Source organism: Lissotriton vulgaris, chromosome 12 (assembly GCF_964263255.1).
Source record: "Lissotriton vulgaris chromosome 12, aLisVul1.2, whole genome shotgun sequence".
In the NCBI taxonomy this organism is placed as follows: Eukaryota; Metazoa; Chordata; class Amphibia; order Caudata; family Salamandridae; genus Lissotriton; species Lissotriton vulgaris.
Window position 1 is genome coordinate 89,583,287 of NC_141700.1, and position 19,186 is coordinate 89,602,472.

The following is a 19,186-nucleotide window of genomic DNA, read 5'->3' on the forward strand; positions in this document are numbered from 1 at the left end:
TCATTGAGTGGTCAGTGAAGGGTGGCAGCTGCAGTTCGGCCAGCTGGACATATGTATTAAATCACATGGGATACATAGGTCTATGTGGGGTGTCTTTGTACACTTTTGGAAATGCACCAGGGCTGCAGGGTCTGAGGCAGAGGGTTAACAAAATGATGTCCTTTCTGCCATTTTCGATAATGTACAGTGTGTGCAGGACCTGTGAGAGGTGCCTCCTGCTCTGAAAACTGTTAACACAACTTCACAGAACTTCCTGTATTGCACAAGAAGGGAGTATTGTGTGTACACTTTCTACGCTGTACATGCGCAGCAGGTCCCACGGGGGGCCTCTGAATGCCATCAATTCCACACATGTGGCAGGAAAAATTTGCGTCAATCACTGGGATCGGCCTAGCCCACAAGGCAATCTGACAGTGCCACAATGCCAAGTCAAATAAGATGTGGGCTAGTGTTTTTGTCTGTTTGCAGGCCTGTTCTTATGGTCTGGTTGGTCATTTTTATGGTCCAGTTGGACAGCACAGCTGCCATCAGACAAATATTTGAGCATCACTAAGGAGGGGCTTGGACCCGCCCACATATTGGCAGCCAAGAGTACATGTTTTGATTGGGCAGAAGGTGTGTGCTTCCACAAAAAAATGCTTTCCCTCCATGCAGCTGTGATCCATTTGTATATTTATCCAGCCGAATATTCTCAAACTTTCAGGGGACGCAAGTGACACTGTAATGCCATTAAAATGTCTTAGCGCAAATGGTAGGAGGGCGGTCATTTACCTAAATGGATTTTTAGGTCTGGTTGACAGTGCCACTGTCACCTAAGTTGTTGACACCTACAACAATATTATTCTACAATTCTTTGCTTCTACGCAAAAAAATCTATTCCCACACTATTTACTTGTAATGTGTCACATTACCATACAACATTCCTTTAAAGCCAGACCTATTGACATTGTGGTCGATTTCCCTGATATTACCATAAATAGTTCCTGAAGCAAGCGCAAATGCATGTAGACTCTCATACCTTGCAAATCAATCAATCAATCAATCAATCAATCATAACATTTGTATAGCGCACTACTCACCCGGAGGGGTCTCAAGGCGCTGGGGGAGAGGGGTCCGTTACTGCTCGAAAAGCCAGGTCTTGAGTTGCTTCCTGAAGGAGAGATGGTCCTGGGTTAGCCGGAGGTGGATAGGGAGGGAGTTCCATGTCTTGGCTGCCAGGTAGGAGAAGGATCTTCCTCCGGTGGTGGCTCTGCGGATGCGTGGAACGGTGGCGAGGGCGAGGCTGGTCAATCGTAGCTGGCGGGTGGGAGTGTAGAAGGTCAGGCGGTTGTTGAGGTACTTGGGGCCCAGGTCGTGGAGAAGTCTCAGAATTTCCAAAGTGGCCCATTTGTTTTAGATATCTGAATTATTAATTGGGGCCACTTTTATTTTGATGCCCGGGCCTCTTTTCTGTCCCAGACTGATCCTGAAAATCATCACTATACTAAATATAAGACTGTTGAGGTGGGTCTGTGAAGGGTGTGTCCTGTCAAAATGTGGTTTGTCTAAGGTGCTTTTTATAAACTTATGTAAGGTTTGATGACGTAAACTGTCCCTTTTGCTAACAGTAGAGAAGCATGGTCGGTTTAAGCCGTCAGTCTACCATTGCAGAAAGGGACAAAGAGAGAGAGAGTGAGAGAGAAAGAAATACAGAGAAAGAAAGAAATAGTAAGAGAGAGAGAAAGAGAGAAAGAAATAGAGAGAAAGAAAGAAACAGTAATTTCTGATTTTCTACTTGAACTAAATGCACAACAGGCAAATGAATATCTCTTTGGAGCCAACTGCACTTAACGTGCATCCAGCAGGGCTGTAAAGTAAATCACCCTCTGGGTGCACACATCTATTTAACTGACATCATTGAGGTGTTGAGCCAGACCAAAAAGCATTTGATTCTTAAGTCAATGAAGCCACTGGTAATACAATTAAAATCTAGTGTTCTGCCTTCCCTTGAGCTTAATATTGTACCATTTTGTAGACTTTTTTAGACATATAGGTCCAGATTTAGTAAGCCCTTGCATTGCTGTTGCGTCACACAAGACAACACAAGGTAACGCAAGGGCTCAAGTAATATTTACTGAGCCACACCACGTCACCTTCTGTGGCTTAGTAAATCCAGAGTAATGCTAGGCAGTGCAAATCGCTACCATGCGTTATTCTGCTTTGGGAAGGCGTTCCAAGGGTGGAGCTTGGCGGCTCCAACGCACCCACCCATGGAGTTTGCCACACTCCCTCATTTACTGAGAGTAATCAACCTGTGAATGCTCCAAAATGCTGCTCCATCCCAACAGAGGCGTAACGAGACATATGTGTTATTTCTCCCCACTATTTCCTCCTTCTAAGTGTGTTGCATCCAGCAGCACACATAGAAAGAGGAAAATGCTTCTGAAGATTGTTTTTGTGCAGGAAGGTGTCCTTTCCTGCACAAGAAAATCCTACCTGCAATGCATGCACCCTTGCACATGACGCAAGGGTTCCTGCACTGGCGCTAGGCTGCACACAGTGTGCCAGTGGAGAGAGAGGGAGCAGGAATGCACCGTATTATGGTAAATATTGCATATTTCTGCTTTCTCCATTTGAAGCAGCTCAGTACATTGTCTTGCTGCATTGCATTGCGTTGCATCAAATGTTAGTAAATCTGGCCCAAAATGTTACATGGATTTAATACGACATTTGTATTTATGAGAATAAGTGTAATACTTTATATCATGATTACATTAAACAATCTGGTATTAAATAATCACGCCTGTAGTGGTTTGATCAAATGTTAGTAAATCTGGCCCAAAATGTTACATGGATTTAATACGACATTTGTATTTATGTTGATTAAGTGTAATACTTTATATCATGATTAAATTAAACAATCTGATATTAAATAATCACGCCTGTAGTGGTTTGATCAAATGTTAGTAAATCTGGCCCAAAATGTTACATGGATTTAATACGACATTTGTATTTATGTTGATTAAGTGTAATACTTTATATCATGATTAAATTAAACAATGTGATATTAAATCATCACGCCTGTATTGGTTTGATAGTGAATTATATTGCTTCATAGATGACAATGCCCATGACCTTGTATGCAGTGCACGTGACAAAGAGAAAGCTCATTGGTTCTTTATTTCAACCCCTTCAGGTTACAGAGGTATTCTTGAATCTTTCCAAATTTATCTTTAGATATGATTAGGTTCAATAGACTAATATAATCTATGGTAAGCATTCGGAAAGGTGAAGAAATAAAAATGTTTTGTTAAAGTTTTTATAATGTTTGTTTGTACATGAAATGTATTTTTTGAGTGAGATGTCCTTTAAGTGTGGGCATTTATGCTCCTGTTTCAATGTTGTATGCAGGCACATGTATGACAGTGAAAGGCTGGATTTACAATGCAAGAAGGTTCATTTATGGGCAGTACCATTGGAATTATGCTGCAATGGAGGAACAAATTATGTGGAAAAAAAGGCAAATTATGTGGCGTAATATCGCACATTCTGTTGCAGTGCTTCATCACTATTTTGTCTTTTTTACACATATAAGCAAAATCTGGGCAAATATTTCAGCTCAATAGTATTAGCTTAAAAACGAAATACCACAATTGGCAATTGAAAAAATTACCTGGTAATGTGAGGCAAGGGCCTGCCACTGTGTGACCACAAGTGTGGCAGCGTTTTTTAGTAACCTTTGGTCTGTTCATATTAGAAACATACGTTTTTATTGTCAAATCTACAATTTATGGAGAAGATGATGGATAATGTGTAGTAAATTCATAATTATGAGATAAATGAATCCGAATCATATAGTTTCTGTGGCCCTGATTATAAAAAAGGATCAAAACGTGTCAACATTTCACTCATGACGCCGGTGGCTAATAAGTTCCCTTACTTTGTCCCTATTTGTGTGAAAAATGCACTACTTAATGACACAGGGCTATTCACTCTTGCTTTGCTCAATTCTGGCACTTAGAAAAACACATATCTATTGTCTGTGTGTAAACGTGATTTCAGGTGTCCAAAACACACAACTTTTGATCCAACACTGAATAAATGGACCATTCTCCAGAAGTCGCACAAAGCCCCCTCTCCCTGCTCAAGGTGCAGGCTCAGAGCTCAATGCTGAAGGTGTTACGTTGTGACCACTACACTACTAACAGTGACTAACACTAGTGGACTGTGACCAGTGCCCCTACTTCGTAAAGCAAATCCTTGTGACGCTGCTTCTTTCAAGGATCCAAGCACCCTCAAGAAACCCTGCCTACTTCTCTCTCCCCCCATGTACCCTACCTGACTCGGTCCCTTCTCTTCCCCCTTTCAACCAATAGCTCTTGATGTGTGTAGACAACCTTTATGGATTCACTTAACAGATAATGTTCTCCTTGATTTAATCTCTCTCTCTCTTTCTCACACCCTGAACAATTTTTCCATGAGGAAAAAATAATTGACCAGTGGAAAAAGATTCACTAATGTGTTTCCACTTTCTTGTACTTTTATTCACTTCTATATTTTTGCATGCAAATAATCGAATTGGTAAAGTTTTCCAAAATTAAAATTCCCAAATTGCAAAAAGACAATTTCAAAATGCTAAATTCCAGACATTCTGCTGAGAACCTTTGTTAATTGCTAGATTTTGGAAATAAGCACCCATGTGAAGTAAGACAACTCGTGGTGCATATTTTTAAGACTTGGGCAAAGTTGACAATTACTCAGGACCCGCCTTCCAAGGGGCCCCTGGGAAACTGAATGTTATCTCTATTGCTATCTCTAAAGTTATCTCTATTTGACCTCGGCCTATCTACTTCTCTATCCAAACCTCTCTCCCTCTCTGCCAACTGTTACCTCTAACTCTCTCAAAACCAGAGTCATCTTAAGGACTTTTAGGGTCTTGGAAGAGACATATTTCAACTATTTTTGTTTGGCCTTGTTCAAATTTAACATATGATTTAGAATTGTTTAGCAGCTTTAGTGATTCCAATGGGTAATACATTTCAAATTTGGTCCGTACAGGGGCCCACAAAAAGTGTTTTGCTGGGGTCCCAAAATCCTTAAAAGGACACTGTTTCGGACGTTGTTTTAGTGCCATGCCCACAGAGATCTGGAGGAAGCCTAGTTTACTATTTTACTGGCTCAGGGTGACTGCAACTTGTATACAAATGCTGATAATTCTGAAATCCTAGTTATGGGTTAGCTAAAATCATGTGTTATAGTGGATAATGCTAATTAAATACTGAAAGTAATCACAATAGTTGTGAGGTTTGGTGGTATCTTTGTGTTGGTGCTGTTGACTGCTCTCTGTTGTACCTTCATTCCTCAAACTACCTGACTGGACACATGAGAACCAATTCACCAAGCAATTTCTCCAACTATATGACACTTAAAGGCAGAAATTGCAGCATCCAAGAGTGGAAAATCTACTTTGCGATTCAAAAGATGTAAATTTGAAGTAATATCTGCATATTTACTAATAAGTAAAATTGCACATAATGGGTATAATTTTGCTATAGAGTAAATCTCCTCAAAGGGATTGCAGCCATAATAATGGTAAGTGATGTACTCCTGTCAAAGGCAGGAGTAAATTTGTTTTCATTTGGTGGAGTGGTATAACGCAACACCAGATCCAAAACCTAGGTGGTAGGAAACAACATTAGAGGCATAACCGATGAATTATACACTTTGCTCTTTAATGCTAATTTTTTGTGCTAATTATAATTCATTTGCACAACGTTTGCAACAGGGGGATATTAGACCATTAAAAAGCCAATATGGAGAATGTGGCTAATTAGTGAATTTGCAGTGATGTGATGGTTTAAGATTTAAAGGGGGGAGAGATTTATGGGAGGCTGTTATTTATTAATTTGTTTTTATTTTCTGTTGAGAAGTCTGTATCGACTGTATTTACTTTTTAAAACAGAATTTCTATGCTATTATATTTTTTAATTTATAAATCATTTTATTTACCTTTGCTAATAAAGATTACTTTGTTGAAAGAATGTTTCTCTGTCGACAAAAGAAAAAAAAAGTAATAGTTGTAAATGCGCTTACACATTAATTTTTCTGCTTAAGAAATATATGCTCGCTGCGTTTCTAAATGTGTACACATTTAAATGTGCGAATACTCCGGCAAAGCTGAGAGAGATTCTGCTTCGTACTATCACCTTTTTGCGATGTTATGTGAATTTAAAAAAAGTCATAAGCTGCTTCAAACGTAATCCAACCAGAACAAATGTCCGGCTTTTTTTGCTATACAATGCCATAAATAAACAAAAGAAGCCTGGTGTCTATGTTCATATGGCTGAGATACCCGCCACCCCCTCTCAACACAATCCCCAAGGATGGGAAACTGGAAACAGTTATGAAGTTTTTGGAAGACGGGAGGGAGTGACCCTCCCGGCCGTATTTATTAAAATATGAAACAAAATTAAAACATTAAATCAAAAGTTTCATATTATGTACAATTTCATTACCACATTGCGATGTTTGGCTAACCTTAACATATTCTCTAATACAAAGGTTCTCCTAGCCGAACTAACATCCTACAAAACATTTACTTGAAATTTTGAAATTGTACATCCTAACGTTTAAGGGCCAACGGCAAGGTCGTCACCGGTGTCAAGATCCCTAACCCAGAAGTATCCCCCTCACTTGTGAGGGGCGACCGCACAGAGGCGTACCTCAAGTGCAACTACCAATTTCCCTTGACTTGACGGGGGCCCCAATACAACTCGACGCCACTTAAAGGTCGTACGAGGACTCGTGTGAGGTATCTAGAAGGTAGCGTAGACCCCCCCCCAAACCCCACACAACTTACCACATCTGCCGTCGCAGACGTCCAGGCCCCGGGAAATTCCCCAGGAGGGGGCTGTAACCCCTCCTACCCAGGAAGGGGCCTTGACCGCCTTTCCTTTCCTTTCGGCGACCCATCCTTAGAAGGGACCGCCTCCCCGTTGAGGGGCCAATGGCCACCTCCCCCGAGCGCTCCCATCCGTAATGGGTGACGCCCACTCATAGGGATCTTCCAATTAGTGCTCACCGATCATGACCTTACCGCCACAGGCCGGATAGTTGACCGGCTATCCGGACCCCCCACAAAACTCCTACCTAAAGGTCATGTTTTAACGTCTTCAGCCAAGCTATGAAGTCTCCTATGAGTAACTCATTCCCCACCCGAGACAAATGCACACCATCCCCCAAATACATACTGTCATCATTAATACAACCATGCGAAATAGAATGCAGTGTATTGGAACGGAACAACCTACTCACTTTGTTATTAATTTTCCTCACAAAATGATTCAAAGCAGAAACAGAAAAAGCCCCCCGCCACACTTTTCGTGGGATCAAATGGGACCACGCAATTGTGCACCCTGGAACTCTCCTCGCTAACCAACTTACAGTGGAAAGCATCGCCTCAAGAAGAAGTCGTCTACCAGTGGTGACCAAATCATTGCCCCCAAGATGTACTATGACTACAGACGGCGGTGACCTCGTCCGCCCTAGCAAACCCTCGAAAAATGATTGAAACTGGTCAATACAGAGACCGCCTCTTCCGTAGAAGGACACACTGTACCCGTATTCCCCAGCCACGTGAATCATGTCACCTGCCTTGAATACGTCCGCGGCACGCCTCACGTATGAGTGGCCCACGACCCACACCTCCTTTTTCACAGCCGGTGATGTCTGACCGCTGGCCCGGTGTTGGGTCGACTGCATAGTCCGCCCCGCCTCGTAGGCTTGCGCAACTGAAAACCAAACAAAAACAAGAAGCGTGAGTACATCATTACAGCTTCACAACATGTGCAGCCGCACATACCGTTTATAACAATTGGAGGACCAACGCCCTACACGTTTAACTTGTTCCACATCCAGACCCCTGGCTGTAGCCTCTGTAGCAGCCCCTATCCGAAAGGAATGGGTCCCAAACTCGCCCGGGTTCAAGCCCGCAGCGGTAATTGACATCGCAAGCACCCGCTGGAACTGAAACCTTGTCAGTGGGGTGGCGTCAGCGTGTCTCAACAAGGTCCCCCCCCATGATGCCACCCTTCGTGTCAAATAATCCTCTAAACACTTCACCGGGCACATGGAGGACCCGGGAATCCTGCGTATGATTATGCAATCCCCTATCCCACTTTGGTCGGTCTTGGACCTGACAAACGAGACAGTCATTGTCTCCCCTCTGATCTGAACGTGCTCCTGGCACAGACCTCCCGTCACATCCTGCTTGTTCCTCGCCACTAGTTCGCTTACCCGCATAGCCCCATGAAATGCCAGCGTAAAAGCGGCTCGGAATAACACTGTCTCGAACTGAGATGAACATGTTGCAGGGAGTCTGGATAATAATAGGGCCAACCTATCCAAACCTATCGGGCGCCTCTCATCTACTCTGCGACCCTCAAGGCGTTGCCACCCACGTAGCGCTTTTTGTACCACGAAAGACGCTGTCGGGTCCTGGATCCCATGAGCCCTAGCAACAAAGGAAATGGCAGCCCGATGCCTCTGGGCCGTAGCCACCGATTTCCCTGCCCGATGTAAAGACATCAGAAATTTCACTACCCATTCCTCCTGGCCCCAAAGTTCCCCTCTAACAGTCCCCAAAAAGGCCAAATAGGAACGGAACGCCCCTTCATATGCCTTCCTCGTCCTGGGTGCTAAACTCTCTCCCACGAGGTAACGAAGTTCGGGGCACCGAGAGACCAAAGAGCTTCGGGAAAGGGTGCCGGCTCCGGGTCCGCTGTGGGCAGAAAACCCCAGAAGGCCTGCATACGAAAACGAGAAAGGGCATCAGCCGCCTGGTTCATCACCCCCGGGACATGTCTTGCTTTAAATAGCACATTCAATTGCATACACAGTAATACGATTTCCTTGAGTAGTCTCAAAATCCATTTGCATCGTGCTGCCTGGCTATTGATACACTCAACCACGGTCATATTATCAGACCAGAACACCACAGAGTGATCTCTGAACCCCTCGGGCCATGTTCTCAGGGCCACCAGAATGGGAAAAAGTTCCAGGAAAGCAATGTTACTTGTCAGTCCACTGTCATGCCACCATGCCGGCCATTTTTGTGCAGACCATCGAGTGCCGAAAATGGCACCAAAACCTATGCTCCCTGCTGAATCTGTCCACAACCCCAGCTCCTCAGAGGACACGGCCGGCTTGTTCCAGACAACTCGACCATTGAAATCCGCCAGAAATGCCAACCAAATGCGCATGTCCTGGCGAACCTCCGCCGAGAGTCTCGTGCGATGATGACCCTCCTTCAGGCCGACCATGGCTTGAGCGATCGAGCGGGAAAAGGGGCGGGCCATTGGTATAACTCTTAGGGCAAAATTCAGCTGTCCCACTAACTGCTGTAATTGATGCAGCTTAACTTTAGACTCATTTATACACATTTGCAGGGATGCCCTGAACTTTAACACTTTGTCCCCTGGTAAGCGAAAACAACCCTCTCCGGAGTCTAACTCGATCCCCAGAAACTCGAGGCAAGTCGAGGGACCCACAGTCTTACCTGGTGCCAATGGCACGCCAAACTGATTCATTAAGACACAAAATGCAGCCAAAGCCTGCCCACATTCCGGATCCCCGGCTGTCCCCAGGAACAAAAAGTCATCAAGATAATGCATCACATGTTGAAAACCCGTCTTCTTTGTGAAGACCCATTGTAGGAAACTACTGAATTTTTCGAAATAGGCACACGATATAGAGCACCCCATCGGCATACACCTATCCATGTAATAATGACCCTGGAACATGAAACCCAGGAGACGCTGATCGTCTGGATGTACCGGGAGCAACCGGAACGCTGACTCAATATCAGATTTTGCCATCAGCGCACCGGGCCCCAGGCGATTCAAAATGGCTACGGCCTCATCGAAAGATGCATACCGCACCGAACACACTTCCGGGTCTATCGCTTCATTTACGGAAAGACCACGTGGGGCTGATAAATTATGTATCAGCCGAAACTCACCCGGGTCTTTCTTGGGGACCACCCCTAACGGGGAACAAACAAAGTTAGCCACCGGCGGTATACTAAATGGACCGGCGACTCGACCTCGAGTAACCTCCTTCCGGATCTTTTCCTGTACTATGGTCGTATGCTGTAAGACCGAAATCTGGTTTTTACATTTTGCTACACCCTGAAAGTCCCCCACTGGGATGCGGAAACCATAAGAAAACCCGTTCCGCAACACCCCAGCGGAAGCACGATCCGGGTATTCGCTGAGCCAGGGAATCATTGCCAAGGTATCAATCGGGGTAGGTAAAGGCGCCCCTCGGACTATGTTAGACCTGTTTGGCGCCTCCTCTACCCCCGTTATCACCCGTTTTGGCTCTGCACGTGGACTCAGGATGGGATGATTGCCCACACCCACTACATTCGTGTCTAAACTTGCATGACCCCTGAGGCCTAGTACATTTCCCCCTGTTAAAGTTCCAACAGACCCCCCTTTTACCTGTGTTGCCGGTAGGCCTCGAGTGATTGTCGGTACCCGTACCTGATCGAAAGGGCGTCCCCGCATTTTGGCGGGAGGATTCGCCCACGTTACTCCCTATTAATGGCAATTTCAACATACCAGTCTCCTCCATTTTGGACCAGGACACAGAATCATAACAATCCCAAGTTAAGCTTTTATCATGTTCTTTTGCTTTTCTGAAAATATTATCATAGCAGAACCAATGATTGCCCTCGTGTGATACAGAGTACCCCATGATCCGTGACTGATAAATCGGCAATTCGGGTAGCAATTCGGGCCTACGTTCCCCCAAGATGGATGTAAAAACCCCCCACGCTTTGCCCCAATTGCCAATGTTTTCATTTACCTTAAAGGCGGCCATCTTTGCACGCCAAACACTCGGATGCATGAGGTCCTTTTGGCACTTAACATGCTCCATCTCATAATGATCAGTAAGCAACGAGAAGATGTTTATATACTCCCCTGCCCATATCTTCTCTTTAATAGCTAAAGGGACATGCTGACCCAACTTTTCCCTTCGAGAGGGTGCCGACTCATCCCTCGCAATCGGCAATGGCCGCTTACCTGAACCGGACGCTGTCTCTGCGACTGAACCTGTCCCCTCTGGTTTCTCTACTGCCGCAGCCGGCGTGGATGCCTTCGCTGCTTCCCGCGTTTCATGCAGTTGCTTCATCAAAACCTGCGCATCGACAGCCGTGGCGCCCTCGCTACCTTTACCCAACCACGCTGCTAATTGTGCTGCCAGCTCGGGCGGCATATCTTCCTCGGACACGGGGGTGACCACAACGGGAATCGGATTCCCTTCCTCCGGCACCGGAGTGGGTGCTTCGAGCGGGGTACTGGGACCCGGGATGTCTCCCCCAGCTGCTCCCCGCCTGGGCCTTTTGCCTTTTCCTCCCGGAGCTGCTCCCGCCAAAGGACGTTTCGGCCCTCCTTCCTCATCTTTGTCCGCCATTCGCCTCTTTAGGTTGGTCACCTCCTTCATGAGAACGCGCAGCATCTGGTCGGTAGTCATCCGCTTTCCCGCCTTCTTCGGCATTCTCCAACAGAGTATCTGGAAAACAAACAAGAACGATTACAACGCTCAAAATTGGCTCTTCGTTCCGTCTCGAGCTCACGTGCAGCGAGGAGGTGCAGCTTCAGAGCACAGGAACAAGAGGATGCTTTCTTGACTTGTTGCTCCTTTTATCCGTCTTCAGGGCGGGCGTAAACCCGCCCCTGCCTGCCCCAAGGGCGTGGCCGGCTGCGTCAGTGTCTAGGCCAACCCACTCTAGGGCGGGAAAAGGCGCGCCCCGGCTACGCCGCTTCGGGCATACCAGCCGAGACTTGCCTCCCGCCCAAGATGGCTTCCCGGGGGGATCGTGGTACTCCGCCATACGTTCGGGGGGACCGAATGGTCGCCCCTTTCCATTCTACTTCCCTGTAGGAATCCTTTTCCTGTTATTGTAGAGCAGGCAGCGGAAATTTGCACACGCATGCATGATGTTTTTGTGGCATGCTAGGCAAAGCCGCAAAGTTGCCTGAGAACTAGTAAAGATTGTTCAGTTACCTAAAAAGGCTTAAAGTAGTGCCTCAATGCCTCCCCGCTTGAACCATCTCACCAGGCATGCCTCCCTTGCGCCCACATACCTCCACACTAACCAGTGCGGAGAGTGGCAAGGACAATATGACCCTAGTGCAAGAAAGGAAATCAGACCAAACCTCCATAAGAATTAAACTATAGGATTCAGGGGACCCGGTGTCACTGCACCTACTGCACACCGTGCAGTATAGCTATAAGCATGGGCGGAAAATCCCTTTCGCTCGCGTATTTTGCGGATTTTCGGTAAATTCGCAATCCGCGAGATTCGCGAATCTCCCGCAAAATCCGCAAATCCGCAAGCAGCGGATTTTGCTCGCACTGTTCGCGTGAGTTCGCGGCTTCCCAGTACAACTTTGCACCCCGCGAATAAGTGCCAAATTGCAGAAATACGATCTTAGCAAAACTGAAACTACTTACCAGGTTCAAAAGTTCAGGCTCATCATTAGTAGCCATTTCCTGTAGTGCTTCCTGAGGGGCCCCTCCAGAGTTCAGTTGCCAGTTGCAACTATTATGTGACCCTGCTCTGAACCTCAGAATAGTTACACATATGCCACAAAGGTCCTGAATTACAGCTAAGGGAGACAAGCAGGAGCCAGGCTGGAAGTTCAAATCCATTAATCAGCCCCTAATTCATTATTGTCAGTTGGGGCAGGGCAGGTGTTGTAACTAATTTTGCAACAATGAAAGCACTTAGCAAGTGCAAAAGATCACTAATCAGGAAGCACTAAGGAAGCAGGTGCCAGCTAAAAAAATATTCTGTGACACATTAATCAGCCCCAAATTAATTCAGGTCACTTGAGGCAGGGAAGGTGTGCTTGCGTTGCCACAATAATGTACACTGACTGGACAACCAGAGGGTGCTGTGATGAAACAGAGGGTGGCATGGGTGGGCCAGAGGGTGGCATGAGTAGTCAGAGAGTGGCAGTGGTGACAGAGAGTGGCAGTGATGAAGAAGAGTGTCCCAAACAGGCTGGACACGTAGAAACAACAAGTTCGCAAAACTTGCGACCCGACAGGTAAGTTCGCAATTTGCGACATTGTACAAAACGCTCGTGAACTGGCAGAAACCCGCGCAAACACAAAAAAAAAATCCGCAAATTCGCGAGAATTCGCGGATTTTGCGGATTGCGAGTTCGCAAATCCGCAAAATTCGCGAACGCGAGATTCGCAAAATTCGCCCATGCTTATATAGCTACTCCCTGAGTGCTGACCACTCCTTTCTACTATTGTTGATCTTAAGTATACTGAGTTAATACATGTCACTTCATATCCTGTCAGTTGTTAAAAACAAGTAAATGACAATTGACAGACCCGGGGACAATCCCTCAAAAACAAGTAAGTTACAACAGGTGACAGACTCTGGTCAGTGCATTACACCTCTCTTCTGGTAATAGGAAATCACTGTAAAAGAAGGGAGTCATTGGCACTAGCCCCAGATGCTGATGAGTCTGAACAATTGATAATGCTCAACCGTACACAGTGCTTATCAAATAACACTAGAGGAACATTAGTGAGTAATCAATGATGATGCTGAGCCACTGATGACAACCAGCTACTTATAGACATGACACAGGATGGGCGATAATGTGAGTCACTGCCATACTCCTAGTTATAAGTCACTCATTATACTGATGTAGCATAGGTAGGACAATTGCTCCTGTGTTGGATAAAAAGCTGCACAATCTTCGGGTCGCAGAATCCAATGTACAACAGTGTCTCAGGCGACCCTATTGGGAATGGCTTGCACTCCCAGGGATGGTGGCTTGCTGGGGTCAGAAGACCACCATGTCTGGGACTGCTTTGTCAATAAAGCAGTTTTTTTCAAAATGCAGCCCGTTTTCCCTAAAGGTAAACGGGATGCATTTAAAAAAGATAAATGAAACTTTTCAGTTCCATTTTTAAGGGCAGGCAGTGGTCCCTGGGACCACTGCCTGCTCTTAAAAAATGTTTGTTCTCGTTTGTGTGTGCCTTACCACTATTCTGAGGTGGGTTGTGATCTGCAAGTGTTTTGCGACCATAATTGCAGTTGCATTCATACATGGATTATGGACTCGCGATTAGGAAGGGCTGACCTTGGCATGCCCCTTCCTAATAGAGAGTCGCTAACCCTATTTTGCGAGTCGTCAATTGATTAGCGACTGGCAAAATAGGGTTAGTAAATTGGGCTGACCTATTTTGCGGTTGCAAAGGGGCCACAAACCCCTTTGCGATCGCAATAAAACTGTCTTACATCTGGCCCAAAGTGTTATGCTACTATTGTGTGTCTGCTTTCCACTGTACAAAACTATAAATAAACAAATAAATTAATAAAAGGATCTATCACCATCATGCATTTGGAACTGAAGCATGTGCTGTGTGATGACCTTAGTCAGGTGCTGTATAGCTATGTTGAAGTGCTACAGATCTAGTGGAAAGTGCCTGTTGATATGAGAGGTGATGTGCTTGATTGATATGCTTGGTGTGCTGATTGTAAACTGATCTGCTGACTTTGATGTGCTGAAAGGAAACTGCTAGAAAGGATCTTATCTACTGAAGGCTCATGCATTTGACCAGAGTACACACAGTCACTTCATGGTCGATTTTTCACTAGAAGTAGCTATGACCTAGCGGATTAGGCATTTTGGGTGACCCGCGTCAAAGGATGAGATCATTCATCATTATTGTGACTAATGTAAACTAAAGCAAGTTTGGTGCCCCCTTGCAATATTAATCCACACTCACAATCAAGCAAGAGTTGTTTGCTTCCACTTAGTTTTTGAGGTGCTGTATCATATTACCCTTCCGGATCTTTCAAGGTAAAAGACATTTGAAATGGAGCAATAGATTAGTAGACTTTGATATCAGCTAATATTTTGGATGTTTTCTCCAACAATAAATCTGTTATGGTGTACTCAGAACCATATGGAACACACCCTGAAGAAGGATACAAACTTAAAGTAGTAATAAACCATAGCCTTGATCTGGGCCACGATGATCTTCGATCGATCAGAAGTTTTGCAGCTTTAGTTTCTAGCCAGTCTCCTTCAGTACTTGTGCAAGATTCAGTATCACAAACACGTACATAGTTATCTGAATCTTGATTGGGATGATGGACTCTAAGGAGCATACTTACTGCTTGCCTCAATTTTTTCCCGTATTGTATGGTTTTAGCTACTGTGATGGCTATTAGGTTTTTACACTGCTACAAAGAAGTGTTCTTAATTACTTCTGATATCTATGTCTTCTCTGGAGATGTTGAACATCTCACTTGCTTTACTGGGTGGCATAATTGCCATTTGTGTTGTGAATTGGGATGTGGTACTCCTCCTACGCTTTAAGACTGGTCATGTCAAACTCTGGGAGTATTTCCATGCGGTTTCCACATTACAGCCCCACTCTTTAAAGCTTGGTTGTTCTGTTTTAGATGCTCACCGGGCAACTCATTGGCAGCTTTCAGTTTCTCTAGAACCTTGGAGTTAATGTGTCAATTGTTCTGAATATATTGGCACACTTTGATTTGTTGAAGGGTTCCATGGGGTTTGCCTCATACAAGCACCTACACAAACGCCATTGTTGGCCAATGAATTAGTGTATGTGGCACGGATTGCTTAAGTACAAATGCTAAATGTGTTGGGCACGAATGTCCCAGATTGTGGTTTTTGAATAAGGCTCCCAGTTTACTGTTTTTGCTGATTTTTGCAGTTAAATACAGGCAGAAAACAATGTGTTTCCTGTCTGTATTTTGTTTTTTAAACGTGGAAAAATGCAGAAAATTGTGCTTCATGTGGGTGACTCTCCATGCTATAATCATGATTTCCAGGACAACAGATAAGCAGGTAGACAGCATGGGAAGTTAAAAAACAGGTTAAGATTTCCTTAAATACAGGCATATGTTAACATATATTTGTATTATAATGCTGATATTTACTTATGGGTGTAGGGATTGGTTATATTTGGCTGTTTGATTTGCTAAAACACAACAGGCAGAAAAGTATGAGTGTCTATTTATTAGTAAAATAAATGTGGAAATATACCATTTTATGAGTCCATTTATTTTCAAAACACAAAATAAATATGATAAATACCAATAAGGTGGCCAAAAAATAAATATAGATATACACAGACGGAAATCTTAAAAACAAAATAATACCATGAAACTGGGAGTCCTCATTTTAAATTAGAAACTGGACAATATAATACTCAGAAAGATAAGTCCTTAGAATTCTGACAATAGTAAGCAATGGTCAATGGAATGGATATGCCTCCCTGAAGGCAAGTATACATGTACGTATCTGTGTATGTAAGTATGCATATGGTCTATATGCAGACTAAAACTGGCCATAAGGCAGTGGAGCTCTGTTTGTGGTCAAAGACAATCATAAAGTCAACGATTATTAGTAAAGGATGCTAGGTGGTGGACGGTTAATGCAATGTGATGTAGGCAAATAGAAGTGGCAAGTTGCTATTGGACTACTAAACACACTGTTTTGTTCATTCCAGTTCTGCACCAATATGGAGAGAGGAAACCGGAGCTCTGTCACAGAATTTGTCTTTTTGGGCTTCGTTAGTCGCCCAGAGCAGCAGCTGCCCCTCTTCATCATTTTCCTTGCTATGTATATAAGCATTCTGCTGGGAAACCTGACAATCATCCTTCTCATAAGGATAGACTCTAGACTCCACACACCAATGTACTTCTTTCTGAGCATCCTGGCCTGTGTCGACATCTGCTTCACCACTATGACAGTGCCCAAGCTACTAATAGACCTGGTGTCATCGAAAAGGACAATTTCATTCTCTGCTTGCATCACCCAGTTGCATTTCTTCTTTTCTTTTGGCAATATGGACAGTTACACGCTGGCAATAATGGGCTTTGATCGATTCATGGCCATATGTCACCCGTTACATTATGTACGACTCATGTCAAAGAAGTTCTGTAGATCATTAATAGCCTGCGCTTGGGTGGCTTCATCTCTACATTCAGCCCTGCACAGTGTCTTGACTTCCAGGCTAGTCTTTTGTGACTCCAATAAAATTGAACACTACTTTTGTGATCTCCCACCTCTTCTGAAGCTCTCGTGTTCAGACACCACCATCAACGAGCTTGTACTATCCACAGAGGCAACTGTATTCATAGGAACTCCCTTTCTTTGTATTGTTATCTCCTATTGTCAGATAGCTCCAGTCATTCTGAGACTCAAGTCCTCCACTGGCAAAAACAAAGCGTTCTCCACTTGCCTCTCCCACCTCACCTCCACAGTCCTATTTTATGGCCCTATATTTTTTACATATGCTTGGCCCTCTGCAGTCTTTACGCCTGATAAGAGCATATGGATAAGTGTAGTTTACTCCATGGTGGCGTCTTTTCTCAACCCTTTTGTGTATAGTATAAGAAATGAGGAGGTCAAAGGGGCATTCAGGAAGATGATAGGTAAATTTCAAGGGCATCAGTAAACCTTTCTGAAAAAGATAGTAATGTGTAACATATATTGATGTGGTGTGTAGGGGTGTATAAACCTATACATATAAAACATACATTTCATGACATTGTGGTTCTCTGATACACTTGCATAACAACAATAAACCCTCACAAAAGCCATAAAAATAATCAGATTAAAGGTATGCTCTACTTTTGATATGATCCTAACCAATGAGTCATGATTCCCTCCAACAAACTGCAGAGAGGAAGCAGGTTATTTTAAAGAGAAATACCTGTTGTTTTCAAGCAGTGCCAACAATATTACAGTCAAGAAAACAACCCAATCACATTCCCAACCAAATTTAAAAGCATAGAGAAAGCTATAATGAGAAATAAAAGACAGCAAAACAATTAAAATTGGATAATGGGAACAGGAGCTATGGATTTTAAGACAAAAAACACCTTTAAAAAATCAAGCAGCATAGTAAAGTTTGTCGATGAAATGGGCAAGATTACGGGCTGACCACAATCGAGCAGAGAATGAGCTACATAAGTGGGTCGCACCAGTAAAATTTTTTACCTTGGAACTTAGTCTACTTTTTGAGACTCAAAGTCTTTCAGTATCAGAAGTTCCACAGCCAAAGCCAATAAGGCCCTGATCACCCCCATGTGTTGACTGATACTGGTGGAACTGACTCTGAAAGTGCCCTTGAATCTGCAAATCAGGCCCAGGACCGGTGCTCTGTCCTGAAAAGGTATATGGAGTTTGGTATAATTATAAATGGCCAACACACCCTACTGTGAGCCCCTAGTATGTAATAGGGCAGGGAGGCTTAGAGACCCCAGTGGACTTAATGTTTGCACTGCTGTGGCATCTAGTGTGATTTTGAAGCCAGCACTGCCTTGTAGGCTAATTTTAAAATAAAACTATGTCAAATTCGACTTCGGAATTTAAAGTACTTCCAAAGTCTAAAACTACATTTTTATTACATATACGTCACCCCTAAGGTCTGCTCTGGTTGCCTCAAGGGTAGGTTGCTGTTATAAAAGGCAGGGACATTATAACATATGTTTTATATGCACTGGTGAGTCGAAAGCAGCCAAAGTAATTTTTCCCAATTGTAGTGCTGCTAGCTCTGTAGTCTAATATGGGAAGGCTTTATTAGACTTTACTAAAGTTAAACTTTTGACTGGAAGTAGCTAGCAACAATATTAAAAGCATCAAAATAATAGTTACAAGAAATTCAACAACATGCCAAGGTCGGATTTATTATACCTTTTGCAGGAAAGTCGTTTTAAAACGTACTATCCTGAAGTAACCTAAAACAGCCCTGTAGCAGCCTCTTCTGTTTGGCCAGCCTCTGACAGGCTGAGCCAAGCCACTCCCTGATTAGTTGTGAAGAGGCCTGGGGTTGAAACAATACAGGCATTTGGTGGGAGGAGATTTATTGCTGGGACAGGAAGGGACAGGAAGGGGACTGGGGAGATAAACTGAACTTCAAAGGTAGAAAAACAGATGTAATAGGACCAAGCCCTGACTTCCTTGATCGGCTGGGTGACTGTTTAACTAAATTAGGAGAGGAGCTGGAAGGGAAGCATAGGTAAAAGTTAGCCACACCTGTGGGTTGGGATAGCCAGGCCTGAACTCCAAGGAGACATTTTCTCCCTTGTGACTTTTGCTGAGATATGTATTCTGGGTCAAACATA

The 19,186-nt window shown here is 44.2% G+C and overlaps 1 protein-coding gene across 1 annotated transcript; it reads left to right on the plus strand.

Moving 5' to 3' along the window:
• Nucleotides 1-16,575: 16,575 nt before the first annotated feature.
• Nucleotides 16,576-17,514, plus strand: LOC147673454 (olfactory receptor 1f45-like). Its single transcript, XM_086945506.1, has one exon. It carries the CDS (start codon nucleotides 16,576-16,578, stop codon nucleotides 17,512-17,514), a length of 939 nt encoding a protein of 312 aa, XP_086801632.1.
• Nucleotides 17,515-19,186: the final 1,672 nt, after the last annotated feature.